A 14,610-nucleotide genomic window follows, 5' to 3' on the forward strand; every position below is an offset into this window, starting at 1 on the left:
GGGGTGCCTGGGTGGCTCAGTGGGTTAAAGCCTCTGCCTTCGGCTCAGGTCATGATCCCAGGGTCCTGGGATCGAGCCCCGCATCGGGCTCTCTGCTCAGCAGGGAGGCTGTTTCTTCCTCTCTTTCTCTGCCTGCCTCTTTGCCTACTTGTGATCTCTCTCTGTCAAATAAATAAATAAAATCTTGAAAAAAAAAAATACTCTTCCAGGGGCACCTGGGTGGCTCAGTGGGTTAAAGCCTCTGCCTTCGGCTCGGGTCATGATCCCAGGGTCCTGGGATCGAGCCCTGCATCAGGCTCTCCGCTCAGCGGGGAGCCTGTTTCCTCCTCTCTCTGCCTGCCTCTCTGCCTACTTGTGATCTCTGTCAAATAAATAAGTAAGATCTTAAAAAAAAAAAAATACTCTTCCAGCATTGAAGAGTAACATTTAGGGCTCATGGGTAACCTTTGGCCCTGTTCTCTTTTTCCTAATGGTTTCTTGTATGTCTTCCCTGGCAGAACACACTGTTGCAGCAGCTGGGAGTAGCTCCTTTCTCTGAGGGCCCTTGGCCCTTGTACATTCACCCTCAAAGCCTCTCTGTGCTTTCACGCCTTTTGCTCATCTGGCAACATAAAGCTGGCGCTCAAGGTGATCCTGATGTCCCTGAATGCCTTAAAGTTTGGGACAGGTAAGAGAATTCCAGGAGAAGCCCTGCAGAGGTGGTTATGTGCTTTTTTGCAATCTGTTTGACTTCTTTTTGGTTAACCCCGGGGCTCTGAGACAGGTATGTGATGATAGCGGTACAGTAGTGAGGGCGGAGGAGTATGTTTCTGATGGTGTTGGGGGAAGATACGCTGTTTAAGAAGCAGAAATACCTACACTGTGGTCTGGAAACAAAATCATCCCTTAGCACATGGGGGATATGGTTGCAATTACGAGAGAGAACCTGAATCCTGAACGTAACCGATTTTATCCTGACCTGATTTTTTGAAAGAGGGAACGGGGAAGCCAACTATGTCTTCAGTTATTTTACTCTCAACATGAAAACCACTCAGAGTGACTTGTTTTATTTGGACAACTTTTAAAGAATTTTTTTACTTGGGGGAAGCTCACATTAATCATCTAAATCCTCTTTAGATGGACCTATATTTGCCATTTTTGTTTACATGGTTAAGAGTCTTCAAAGCAGTTTGTTTTCCTAAAAGGCTTTGCTTTTCTCTTCCCCATACTATGATCAAATAGCTCTAATGCTGGATTTGAGAAATCATAAACCTCCTTGAATGCCAAAGACCCACTGTATTTTTCTCGATGGAATCTTGCAAAAAGGCCAGGGAGTGGGGGAGGTGGAGGGGGAATGGGGGTGAGGGAAACCCATATTAAAACACAAATCTCTTTCCTAATAGCCAAAGGCAGTGGAAATAGTTGGCTATATTCATTCCTTTTTTGCATAAAAGCTTTTGACAAATTCTCTGAATAGTGTAATTTATTTTCTATTGCTTTTTAGTACATTGAGTTATTTTTGAGTGCTATCGTGCAGTGATTTTAACCTGTAGTGTAAACTCTCAAAATAAGAATTAAGCTGTAGAGTCAAATTATAGAGAAAAGTTAATTGAACTGTTTCTAGTTTATAAAACTCTCCAGGTTTATTAATTAAAAAATGAGACACCTTTTTGGGGAGCTTACGGTTCTTTTTGTGGTTATAAGGGGCAGAATGGGTTTTTTATGCTATTGCCACAGTCGAGAAGGGAAAATATTCTGTGGCCGAATTTACCTTTTTTGTAGCCCAGATTGAGTTTTTAATCTTCTCTTACATGTAGATTTTTGTCTTCCTTGATTTGTTATAGTAGTGCCTGGGTTTAGTATATGTGCTGCCGAAGCGAGCACTATAGTGCCTGGGTTTAAAAAGCGTAACTCTTCCAGCCCTTGACATTGTAACTCTTGGGGGATGTTCTGACTTCTTCCACCAGACACGTTCTTCTTTTCTCTGCGGTAGGTTTTTGTCGACAATGAAGCAGAACGCCCTGCAAGGGGTGGTGCCCAATGAGACGGAAGACTTGAATGTAGAGCACCTGCAGCTGCTGCTCCTCATTTTCCACAACTTCACTGAGAAAGGCCGGCGGGCCATCCTGACCCTTTTCGTGCAGATCATCCAGGAGCTGAGCGCCAACATGGATGCTCAGGCGCGCTCCGTGCCCCTCATCCTGGCTCGCCTCCTTCTGATCTTCGATTATCTACTACATCAGTACTCGAAAGCCCCTGTGTATCTGTTTGAGCAGGTATAGATGAACACGTTGTTTTTGCGTTTTTCTTCTTCAGTTGCCATGGTACAAAGCAAAATGACCTGCTGACTATAGGTTTTAGGCATTTGTTGTGGTAGGTTCATGATTAACCTTAGGAAGACCGCTGGGCTTGCGTATGTGCACTCACACTTTTTAACTAAGCTAGGAGCAGTAAATGTAGGTTATTCGGTTTGATGGTTTTGTGAAAATTGGTTTATAGGTTCTGTTCACAGGTGTCCTTTGAATTAACCCACTTTACCTGGTGTCCAGCTCAGTGCCCTGAGCATCTGCCCTTCTTGAATATTTGTTAGCAGTTGAAGGATGGTTGAGCAGTAAGTTTTATGGATTAGTGAACTCTTCTGTTGTAGGGATCCAACATGAGGATGGGATGGCCAGTTAAGGATTTTTCAGCATTTCCTAAAATGTTTGCTTGAGCCCTCTTCCCATCATACTTTGGCAAAAAGATGCTCCCCAAAGAAGTCACAGAAAAATCAAAACTTTATGTTGGTTTGTGAGTTTCCCAAGCTTTGATATATTGACCAGTTATCACACCTGCAGTGAGATGCGGAATGTGGCTATGTATCTTTTTTTAATTTGAGTATTTGTGTTTTAAAAGGTGCAGCATAACTTGCTGAGTCCTCCTTTTGGGTGGGCAAATGGATCCCAGGACAGCAACAGCCGCCGGGCAACCACCCCTCTCTATCATGGGTTCAAAGAAGTAGAAGAAAACTGGTCTAAGCATTTTTCATCAGGTCAGAAAGAAGATTGTCCGTAAGAAGCTGACTTGCTGGTTTTCATTGAGGGGATTGAATTTGGTGCTTAGACTCTTTAAGATTTAGTCTGTTCCCTACAGGTGGCAGATACCAAGGGATTCAAAACATTTTTAGAAATAGACTGTCACATATCCCACATTGATTTAAAAACAAAAGGCAAAACAACATTGAGGCGTAAGAATTAGGAATTCTTGTGTCTACTCATAGAGTACAGTACATGGATTCCTGCCACTCTGAATGATTACATTTAATTTTCCATAGGAATGTGGTTTGAGCCCATAGGCTAAATATCTTTTTGTCATGGCGGGATACTGTTCAGAAAATAATGGGAGCCATGACCTTCTCTGTGGTGTGTCTCAGGAGCGGTTGTCCATTCTTTTCATGAAGTGCCTCTTGTGTTTATTTTTAGTGTGTGTTTGCTCATCCTGAGGCTTGTTGCTGTTAAATGTATTTTGTGGAAACTCTCATCAAGCCTGTGTATGAATTTACTATCACTGGGATCTATTACTTAGTCCCTTTGATATTGGGGAGACAGCATTTAAGTTTAATGCAGTTAGTCTAAGGACCCAGTTTTGATGATTAACCTGGTGATTGTAAGAGCACCTCTGTTATCTTCTAGAGGAGTGGTTCTTAACTAGGGATGATTGGGCCCCTCCCCCAGTGCAGACCCTTGGCAATGTCTGGAGACCTTTTTGGTTGTCACAATGGGAGGGTGCTAAACATCCTGTCATGCACAGGACCATAGCAGTTATGTGGCCCTGAGTGTCAGTAGTACCAAGGCTGTTTGTGTCTTCAAGTGTCCAAAGTGTTTTCTTAGTTTTTACATTTTAGACTTGCTAAGAAGAGTTGAGAATGAAACCATTCTTTTAACGAGCCCATTGTTTTTCAGATGCTGTCCCACAACCCAGATTCTACTGTGTCCTGTCCCCAGAAGCCTCAGAGGATGATTTGAACCGACTCGATTCTGTGGTACCAGGAATTTTAAAACCCCATTTTACGTGTGGGTCAGATGGTTTCCACCAAAATCAGTCTGTTAGGGGAAAAAGGGAATGACTTGGTTTTTGTAATGAGGGAATTTGGCCTGTATTAGGATTTGAACTTATTCTAGAAGGAAAATGTTATTTGCTGGGCTCCACTTTCGCTATAGGGGCACCTTCTTCCTGTCTCTAGCATCTTCATGTGTAGATATATTTTTTAAGATTCTATTTATTTGTCAGAGAGAGAAGGGGAGAGAGGCAACACAAGCGGGGGAGTGGGGAGGGAGAAGCAGGCTTCCTGCTGAGCAGGGAGCCCGGTGTGGGGCTATCCCAGGATCCCCGGAGCGTGACCTGAGCTGAAGGCAGACAGTTAACGACTGAGCCTCCCAGGCACCTCCCAGATATTTTTAATGACAAAAATAGTTGCCTCATTCTAATGCCTGCCCTTCTGTGCTCATAATAGCCCGTAAACTGAGAGAGGTCCCTGAGTGGGAATCTTGCTGCAATGAGAAATTCGTATCTATAATTTGAAAGAGGTATTTTTCCAGTCATGAGGTTGAATGATAGTGTATGGATGGGTAGTAGACAATATATTTCAGAAAGTAAGAGAACATATTTTTTTCCCCTCAATATTAGGCATGTGATGTTCTTTTCTCTAAGCTTGTCAAGTATGATGAGCTTTACACCGCACTGACATCCCTGCTTGCAGCTGGATCCCAGCTTGATACCGTCAGGAGAAAGGAAAACAAGAACGTCACGGCCCTGGTAAGACCACGGAAGCCCAGGCTGATTATTATTACTATTATTTTTTAAGATTTTATTTATTTATTTGACAGAGAGATAGCGAGAGAGGGAGCACAAGCAGGGGGAGTGGGAGAGGGAGAAGCAGGCTCCTTGCTGACCAGGGAGCCTGATGTGGGGCTCCATCCCAGGACCTGGGGTCATGATCTGAGCCGAAGGCAGACACTAAATGACTGAGCCACCCAGACGTCCCACCCAGGCTGATTTTTAAAGAGTTTAGAATGTGATAATTGGGTAGTGGTTCTACCAGAAATTTCTTTTTGGGATCTAATCAGTTACTGAACTACCTGTTTCCAGAACTGACAGATGCTTAAGTATTTTTTTTTTTTTTTTAAGATTTTATTTATTTGCGAGAGAGAGTGAGAGAGAGATTGGGAGTGAGCACGAGTAGGGAGGGAGCAGAATGGGCAGAATGAGAAACAGGCTCCCCTCTGAGCAGGGAGCGAGATGTGAGGCTTGATCCCAGGACCCGGGGATTGTGCCCTGAGCTGACGGCAGATGCCTAACCAACTGAGCCACGCAAGGCGCCCTAATAGTTCAGTATTTTTATGTGTTTGGGTAGTTATATTCACTTTAGAGATAATTTAACCATTTTTGCCTTTCTTTTTGTTACATTGAGGGACCTATATGACTTTGAGAGTTAATGGCAACCTAAATATCAGACCTTCCGTGAATGGTGGTTGATATGTGACAGTAAAAGTCTCCCATTGGTGTTTTTTCCTGTGATTCCATGAATGTGTCTCTAGAGAGAAGCCATAACAGCAGTTTAGGCCACAGAAAGGGACGTCTGATGATGGGGTTGCTGGCCAGGATGATCTGTTCTCTTTTGGTTACTTGGTAAATTCTTGTGGAGCCAGAGATGTCTTAAAACAGTGACTTTGGCCTGTGAGATGTGCATAGGAGGAGCAAGTTACTTATGTGTGTGTTACTACTTTCTGCCCCCCCCTTTTTTTTTAAGATTTTATTTATTTGACAGAGATCACATGTAGGCAGAGAGGCAGGCAGAGAGAGAGGATTTGAGCTTATTAGGATTTTGAACTTATTAGGATTTGAACTTATTCTAGAAGGAAAATGTTATCTGCTGGGCTCCACTTTTGCTGTAGGGGCACCTTCTTCCTGTCTCTGTTAGCATCTTCACGTGTTGATACATATTTTTTTAAGATTATATTTATTTATTTGTCAGAGAGAGAGAGAAACAGGGAGAGAGGCAACACAAGCGGGGGAGTGGGGAGGGAGAAGCAGGCTTCCTGCTGAGCAGGGAGCCCGATGTGGGGCTTGATCCCAGCATCCCGGGATCATGACCTGAGCTGAAGGCAGACGGTTAACGACTGTCTCTGCTGAGCAGAGAGCCCGTTTCGGGGCTTAATCCCAGGACCCTGAGACCGTGACCGGAGGTGAAGGCAGAGGCTTAATCCACTGAGCCACCCAGGCGTGCCCCTGTTTTCTGCTTTGTTATTAGATATATTCTCTGTCAAAGACGAGCGGACCAGACTTGTGAGTTAGATCTCAGCTGAAGATCAGGACTGCACACAGTCTGCTTTAAACAGTGTATTTGGAATGGTTCTTGCTGTCTGGAGGCTCATGACACGATACCAAGTGCCACTGCTGTGACCGGTCTCTTTGCTTCTTCCAGGAGGCCTGTGCCCTTCAGTGTTACTTTTTGATACTGTGGAGGATCCTGGGGATTTTGCCACCATCAAAGACCTACATGAATCAGCTGGCCATGAACTCACCTGAGATGAGTGAATGTGACATCTTACACACCCTGCGCTGGTCTTCCCGCCTCCGCATCAGCTCCTATGTCAACTGGATAAAGGTACGACAGTGTCACATACGGCTTTCTGCTGAGGGGTGGCCAAAGCCACCATGCTCTGTGCTTGTGGGAACTTGTCAGTTTTTAAGGGTAATGAAAGCTTTAGGCTCTCTCTGTATTAATCTCCTGAGCTCTTTTTCTTGCTGTCCAAACAGGATCACCTTATCAAACAGGGAATGAAGGCAGAACATGCTGGTTCTCTCCTAGAACTGGCATCCACTAAGTGCAGCTCAGTGAAATATGACGTTGAAATTGTAGAGGAATACTTCGCTCGACAGGTATGTTCCATTTTGGGTCCATAATGCCAGGATTTAGCTTCTGCTGTAGCCCTTTGCCACAACTAATTGATATCTTGGGTACTTTTGAAGATCTCATCATTCTGTAGTATCGACTGTACCACCATTTTGCAACTCCATGAAATTCCAAGTCTGCAGTCCATCTATACCCTTGATGCTGCCATCTCGAAGGTCCAGGTCTCCCTGGATGAGCATTTTTCCAAGATGGCTGCCGAGACGGATCCTCATAAGTCGTCTGAGATCACCAAGAACCTCCTTCCAGCCACACTACAACTCATTGACACCTACGCATCGTTCACTAGGTGCGGTGGGCTGCCTGACCACAGATGTCGGAAATGGGGAGTTTAGATTCTTGGGTGGTTTATTTTCTTTAGAAGCCTGAAAATTCTTCAGTTTTTTTTTTTTTTTCTAATATAAAGAAAGGGATGCCTGATGAGAGAATTTAAAATAGTTCAGGAAGAGTCAAGAAGTTGTTTGATTTCTGTGAACCTTTAAATATTTTCTAGCATTTTACTTGTAGGATACAAGGAAAGATAATGAAATTTCCCCAAACATGTCATTTTTGTCATTCACTAAGATGAAGCTTTAAATGCTCTTTCAATTTCATATAGGTAGAGAAATAAATTTTGTAATGAGTCAGGGAGTGTTTTGAAATCCAGTCTTTTCTAAAATAATACATGTTGCAAATTTCATGCCCTATAGAACTAGCTCTGCATGATGTTTAATCTACTTTCAGTGTATGCAGGTGGGGAGTTTATTCACAAAATGAGATTTCTGGCTTTTCTTACATAGGATGAACTGGTAAAACCGGGTCTGACTTGCCACATGACATCAGCACATCTTAGTCAAGGGATGGCTACCCCACGTAGCTGTTCTTACTGGGCCCCTTTATGCTCATTTACTTTCTCTGGTCCCAATAGGATTTCACCGTTCAGCTCCTGCTCTGTGGAGCTTTTTTTTTTTTTTTTTTTTAAAGATTTTATTTATTTATTTGATAGAGAGAGATCACAAGTAGGCAGAGAGGCAGGCAGAGAGAGAGGGGGGAAGCAGGCTCCCTGCTGACCAGAGAGCCAATGCAGGGCTCGATCCCAGGACCCTGAGATCATGACCTGAGCTGAAGGCAGAGGCTTAACCCACTGAGCCACCCAGGCACTCCTGCTCTATGGAGCTTTTATGCTAAAAGGGACTTGGATCGTTGTGAAGCTTAATTAATGCCTAAGTTTGAATGTCTTGCAATAAGTAGATCGAGGCCTGTTGTTGGAGGCACAGTTCTTGACGATACATAAGCAGTAGGCATGAAGAGCAAATGGGAGTGCTTGCTGTGTGTCAAGTACTTCTCTAGGTGCCGATGGGGGTGGTGGGGGGGGGTGGGGGGTATGGCAGTAGCAAAGCTGAGCAAGTCCCTGCACTTAGAGAGCTTCTAGGCTCCAATCTGGCCCATTAGGCCAACTCTTTTGTACACTAAGGTGTGAATAAATATTCCTGGCAAGTAAGTTTGGGAAGTTTTGAGTAAATAACGGTTGAACTGCTTTTGAAAAAGTGTAGTATGGTTGACCTCTGAACACCGTGGGGTTGGAGGCACTAGTTCCCCAGTGCAGTTGGAAATGTGCACAGAACTTTTATTTCCCCCAAAACATAACTACTGATAGCCTACTATTGACCGGATGGGGAAGTAAAAGGACTTGAGTAGAACTGGAGTTAAGGGTGGTAGTTACTCTCTAAATTTATAGCTGTTTGGGGCACCTGGGTGGCTCAGTGGGTTAAGCCTCTGCCTTCGGCTCGGGTCGTGATCTCGGGGTCCTGGGATCGAGCCCCGCATCGGGCTCTCTGCTCTGCGGGGAGCCTGCTTCCTCCTCTCTCTCTCTGCCTACTCATGATCTCTGTCTATCAAATGAATAAATAATAAAAATCTTTAAAAAAAAATTGTTTAAATTTATAGCTGTTTGTATTTTCCTGAATTGCAGTAATTGCCTTATTGATAACAAAGAGTCTATTGGCACGTATTTTGTATATCTATGTATTATATCCTGTATTCTTAGAATTAAGCTAGTGCAAAGAAAATGTTATTAGGAACATCATAAGGAAGACAGAATATGTTCACAGTATTATATATATATTTTATTTATTTATTTATTTGATCGAGATCACAAGTAGGCAGAGAGGCAGGCAGAGAGAGAGAGAGAGGAGGAAGCAGGCTCCCTGCTGAGCAGAGAGCCCGATGTGGGGCTTGATCCCAGGACCCTGGGATCATGACCTGAGCCGAAGTCAGAGGCTTTAACCCACTAAGCCACCTAGGCGCCCCCACAGTATTATATTTTGTTTACTGACAAAAATTTGCATATAAGTGGATCTGCACAGTTAAAACTCTTGTTATTCAAAGGTGAACTGTACTTCTCAGAGCCTTCAGTATATACACAGCCCATCTTTCAGGGCCAGGGGGAGGTGGGTAGATAGTGTTCAATGTTTGCCAAGCTCATTTGTCCAGGAATTGTGTTTTGGGAACATTTCAGAGGATGGGGTGTTCTTTGGAAGACAGCTGCCCCTTGGAATTTTTACGAGATCACAAAGGGGCAGGGCCTGTAAACTACATTTAATAGAGGTGCAGGTGTTTCAGTTTGTCTAGGGCAGTTTCTTCTAACTATGATGGGAGTAGATTCTTCAGTTTTCATGTATCCCCTGTTTTTTTCTCAGAGCCTATTTGCTACAGAACTTTAATGAAGAAGGATCCACTGAAAAACCTTCCCAGGAGAAACTGCATGGCTTTGCTGCTGTTTTGGCTATTGGCTCTAGTAGGTGCAAGGCGAACACTCTGGGTAAGTGAATGTGCTTTTGAAATGCCTTTACCACTAGTAGGACTAGTCCTACCACTTCTCTCCCAGTCTACTGACGTTTACCACTTACTGGAATCTTTCTGTATGTTGAATGTTGACATAGATTTATCTCTGTCACTCTTCTTGGGAGCTTTTTGAAATGTTAGTTTTCCCTTTTCACTCCGTAGGAGACTAAATCTTAGAGAAGCTAATTTGCCCAAGATCCTACATCTTGTAGGATGTGGTGGCTGGGATCCAAACCAAAGCCATTTGTTTCGAAAGCATTAGCCTGTGTTCTCCGTTTCATTTGTGGAGATCAGGAAGACTAGCGAGCTGCTGCTTTGTGCTGGGCAAACCTCTTCCCTGTGTTAGGAAGGATCTGGTAGAAACGGAGAATGGGGAAGCAAAAGGACCTGAGGAGGACTGGAGTTAAGAGCAGTCATTACAGTCTTGATTTATAACAGTTTGTATTTTCCTGAATTGCAAGCGTTAAAGTACCCTTTCAGTGTTCAGGTAGTCACACTTTCGGAAATTAAATTCTCCTACTTCATGGAATGCTGGCGTTTTTTTTTTTTTAAATGCTGGCGTTTTTTGTTTTTGTTTTAGATTTTATTTATTTATTTGGCAGAGAGCACAAGCAGGGAGAGCAGCAGCGGGAGAGGGTGAAGCAGGCTCCCCACTGAACAGGGAGCCTGACGTGGGGCTTGATCCCAGGACCTAGGGATCATGATCTGAGCTGAAGGCAGATGCTTAACCGACTGAACTACCCAGGTGCCCCTAGAATGCTGTTCTTGATGTGCATCAAGAATCCTTGCCCTCAGGGGTACCTGGTGGCAAAGTCAGTTAAGTGTCTGACTCTTGATTTTGGCTCAGGGTTGTGGGATCAGGCCAGTGTCAGGCTCCGTGCTCAGCGGGGAGTTTGCTTGAGATTCTCTCCCTCTCCTTTGGCCCCTGCCTTTCTCTAAAAATGTATAAATAAACCTTAAAAAAAAAAAAAAGAATCTTTGCCTTCAGATTTGTCTTGAGAGCAGATCAAAGTGCTACTTGTCAGTGGAAGATGTGGGAGACGCTGAGTAGCTGTCTTAGCCTGACTTGTAGTCACACGCTCCCACTTTGCATTCTGTTTTCAGTTGTTGTCTTTACTTGCAAGATTAGAAAGTGAACATGATAGGAAATGAAAACCTTATAATTGACATTGTTAGCTGTTAAGCAATTAGCTAGTTCTTGGATGTAGTACTGCTATTGAAAGATCCATCTAAGTGATCTTAGTAATTATGCTGACAGCTTGGGCAGTGGTGTATCTTTCTGCATTTGGGCTTGGCTTTAAAATAGTATGTGTCATTCTTTGTCCCTTGTGATGAGTCGTCATCCTTCCTGTCACCTCCAGGTCCTACACTGGTTCAGAATTTACCATCCTGGGTGCAGGCTGTGTGTGAATCCTGGAACAACATCAACACCAACGAGTTTCCCAACATTGGATCCTGGGTGAGTGTCTGCTCTCACAGTAGAGACGCGGAGCGCTAGCCATTCTGTGCTCTGTTCTTACTCCTTTGGCTGAAATTACCTGCCAAGAGGCCTTGGTATGCTGCAATGTATTTGCTATGGCTGAATCGATGATCAAAGCCTTGATTTACCCAAATGGTACCTAAGTCGTTGTTTTGTTAAGAAATCTGTGTTACTGTGTTGTAAGACAGCTGTTTTATTACTTGGGGTCTCCATTTCCTTCTCTTCTTAATACTGGGATGTGAAGATTAATTGTATTAAATCTCAGGTACCTGGTACAGTCTTTGGCTCCTGAATTCTCAGTAAATGTGAGCTGTTTTCATTTTCTTTTTAGGAAAAATGTCAGGAACCTTCTTTTGTCAGAGTTTTCTAGGGTAGCTTTCAGGTTCTGGTGACTGTTTGAAGACTGTGGAGTCTCCTATCAGTTTACTTGATCTTTGTGTCTGCTCTGTCCAAGTTACCTCTATTAATAGATTATTCCCTTGATATAGTTCTTCGGGAGAGTCAAGTATTATAATCTTGTTATCCCTGGTTTATAATCATGAGCTCTATTTACATCACCCGGAGCTGTAACAGAAGGATAATGAAGATATTTTAACGGAGACTCTGATGCTTTGCAAAATACACCTCCTTCTTAATTATTGGAGATAGTAGATTTAGTGTTAAGTAGAATATATTATAATTATTTGAAAACTGGTATTGTGTATCTTAACTTTGTACTAACATTTTCACTTATTAGCTTTTTTTTTTTTTTTCATTTAAGAGGAGGAGGGAGGGGAGGGTCAAAGGGAGAGAGAAAGAAGCTTAAGCAGACTCCCCCGCTGAGTTTGGAGCCTGATGCGGGCTCTATTCCATGACCCTAATAAGATCTAATGAGCTGAGCTGAAACCAAGAGTTGATGCTCAGCTGACAGAGCCACCACGCGCCTGAGAGAGAGAGAGAATCTTAAGCAGGCTCCATGCCCAGTGCAGAGCCCGACATGGGGCTGGATCTCATGACCCTGAGATTATGACCCGAGCTGTTGGACACTCAACCGACTGAGCCACCCAGGCGCCCCTTAACTTTTTAAATTTTGTGTTACATTTGTACTAATTAAAATTTGTTAACTGCTTCCTTTGCTTCACCCTGCTTTCCGTCCCAGAATGAGTAATAGTGTATACTGAGTAGAGCCATTGTCTAGAAACCTCAATGCGGTCTTAGTTTATGCCAGTTGGTTCTTTTCCCCCCACATGAGAATTTTATCCTGGGTAGATAGATGATTTGTCCCTTCATGTCTGTTTTGCTTCCTTTCAGCGCAATGCCTTTGCTAATGACACCATCCCTTCAGAGAGTTACATCAGTGCTGTGCAGGCTGCTCACTTGGGGACTCTTTGTGGCCAAAGTCTGCCCCTGGCTGCTTCCCTGAAGCACACTCTCCTCTCACTGGTCAGGCTGACCGGAGATCTTATTGTGTGAGTAGCTACTACGGAGCCCTGCGTGCTCTCTGTTCCTGTGTTCCTTCGTAGCTAAATGAAGATGGAGTTTGTCATCAGTAATCATGCTTTCCCTGCATGCTTCTGTAGCAAAGAGAGTCTGGTTTCAGAGTGAAGTGTGAGCATTGACCTAGAATGTGATGTGAAAGGTAGCAGAATACCTCCTTCCCTCTTGCAGGAAAGACCATGCAGGCTTTAAATCATACTGTAATTTTGAGGTGCTTTGGGTTGGAGTTTTAAGGTGGCAGTGATGTATTTCAAATCCTGCATCTCCAGAATCCTCGTGGGAGTGAGCCTCTGCTCCTGTGGGGCCTGGGGCAGGCCAGTGGAGGTACTGCTTTGGCTGCCTGTACCTAGGGCCCGGGTGAAAGCCTCGATCACATTGCCTTAACCGTGATCCAGGTTCTTGGCAGTCCCGTGAAAGTTGTCTGGGATGGGTTGATTTTCTTTTCTGAATACTGGAAAATGCATCTTATATTGTTTAACATTTGAATAAATGCAGTTTATGTGTGGAAATGGTTTTTGTTTCTGATATAATAATGAAAAATGAAATTATGAAGTTGTATGATTATATATATGTAAAAAATAACTATCAGGGGAAAAAAGACGGGACTAAAAGCCCTCCTGTCTCAGTGAATGATTGAGTTTCCCTGTCCTTGCCTTTGCACCTTTGAGGGGGGAGTATATTCACTAACATGGTTTTGTTTTCTTTGCTGAAGTTGGTCCGATGAGATGAATCCGCCACAGGTAATTCGGACCCTTCTTCCCCTTCTTTTGGAGTCAAGCACTGAGAGTGTTGCTGAGATCAGTAGCAACTCCCTGGAGCGCATCCTGGGCCCTGCGGAGTCTGAGGAGTTCTTGGCTCGAGTGTATGAGAAGCTGATCACTGGCTGTTACAACATTCTGGCCAATCATGCAGATCCCAATAGGTGAGCCTGATGGGGACAGTCAGGCTCCCATGACCTCCTGCTGCTTGCAGCGGAATGTACTAGCTCTGACTTCTCTGTGTCTTTAATTAATGGCTTATAGTGCTTTTTAACAGAAAGTTCTGTACTTGTGTGCATTTTATGTTCTTGTGAACATGCACGAAAGGTTATTTGGAATCCGCTTTTATGATTAATTGTTAGGAATCAGTGTTGAGAAAGCGGAAGGCTTAAAGGTTCAGATTTGGAAACTTTTAAGTAATTGCACAGATGCTTATCAAGCGCCGTACTTGATGTAATGAACTGTACAGAGGAGCCTCATAAAATTTCTTTTTCTTTCTTTTGTTTTTTTTTTCCGTCATAGAATTTCTAATATTTTTGGAACTGTACCTCTGAGATGGGTGGTGGGGAATTAGGCAGGTGGTCTCTCACCACCGTTTGACCTTGGTGGTTTAGGCCATAGTGATGTGGGTGGGTCCCCAAGAGCAGTAGAGGAAGTTGCAGCTTCGTCCCACTGAGAACTGTACTAATGTACTTCTCTCCCTTCCTTCCTCTTTCTCTCTCTCTACTTCTTTTTCTTTCTTTCTTTTTCTTTCTATAATTTGAAACAGCAGCAATGATTCTTTGAACTCTAAGCTGTTGACTATATTCTTTATCTAAGATTTTAGTAACTTTTTTGTTTTGTTACAGTTTAATGTGTTAGATATACTGAGCTCCTGTGTAGCCAGGCTTAATGCTAAGCTTTGAAATATTTTTTAAAAGATTTTATTTACTTATTTGACAGAGAGAGAGGGAGAACACAAGCAGGGGGAGCAGCATGTAGAGGGTGAGGGAGAAGGAGGCTCCCCGCTGAGCAGGGAAGCCGGTGTGGGGGTCGATTCCAGCACCCTGGGATCATGACCTGAGCCGAAAGCAGATGTTTAACTGATTGAGCCACCCAAGCATCCCTTATGCTAAGCTTTAAAAAAAAAATTGACTATTGCT

The 14,610-nt window shown here is 43.6% G+C and overlaps 1 protein-coding gene across 1 annotated transcript in view; it reads left to right on the forward strand.

The window, feature by feature from the left end:
• Window positions 1-14,610, forward strand: part of UBR4 (ubiquitin protein ligase E3 component n-recognin 4) — a gene marked incomplete at its 5' end in the record, with an annotated part of 134,946 nt that overhangs the window by 30,273 nt on the left and 90,063 nt on the right. The window contains 12 exons of the mRNA XM_080800779.1: window positions 498-667; window positions 1,973-2,255; window positions 2,875-3,010; window positions 3,921-4,000; window positions 4,645-4,773; window positions 6,443-6,625; window positions 6,778-6,900; window positions 6,991-7,220; window positions 9,610-9,731; window positions 11,116-11,213; window positions 12,525-12,682; window positions 13,423-13,632. Of these exons, the coding sequence (XP_080656905.1) occupies window positions 498-667; window positions 1,973-2,255; window positions 2,875-3,010; window positions 3,921-4,000; window positions 4,645-4,773; window positions 6,443-6,625; window positions 6,778-6,900; window positions 6,991-7,220; window positions 9,610-9,731; window positions 11,116-11,213; window positions 12,525-12,682; window positions 13,423-13,632 (1,922 nt within the window). The remainder of the gene's footprint in view (window positions 1-497; window positions 668-1,972; window positions 2,256-2,874; window positions 3,011-3,920; window positions 4,001-4,644; window positions 4,774-6,442; window positions 6,626-6,777; window positions 6,901-6,990; window positions 7,221-9,609; window positions 9,732-11,115; window positions 11,214-12,524; window positions 12,683-13,422; window positions 13,633-14,610) is intronic.

Source organism: Martes martes (genome assembly GCF_963455335.1).
Source record: "Martes martes genome assembly, chromosome: 4".
Classification (NCBI taxonomy): Eukaryota; Metazoa; Chordata; class Mammalia; order Carnivora; family Mustelidae; genus Martes; species Martes martes.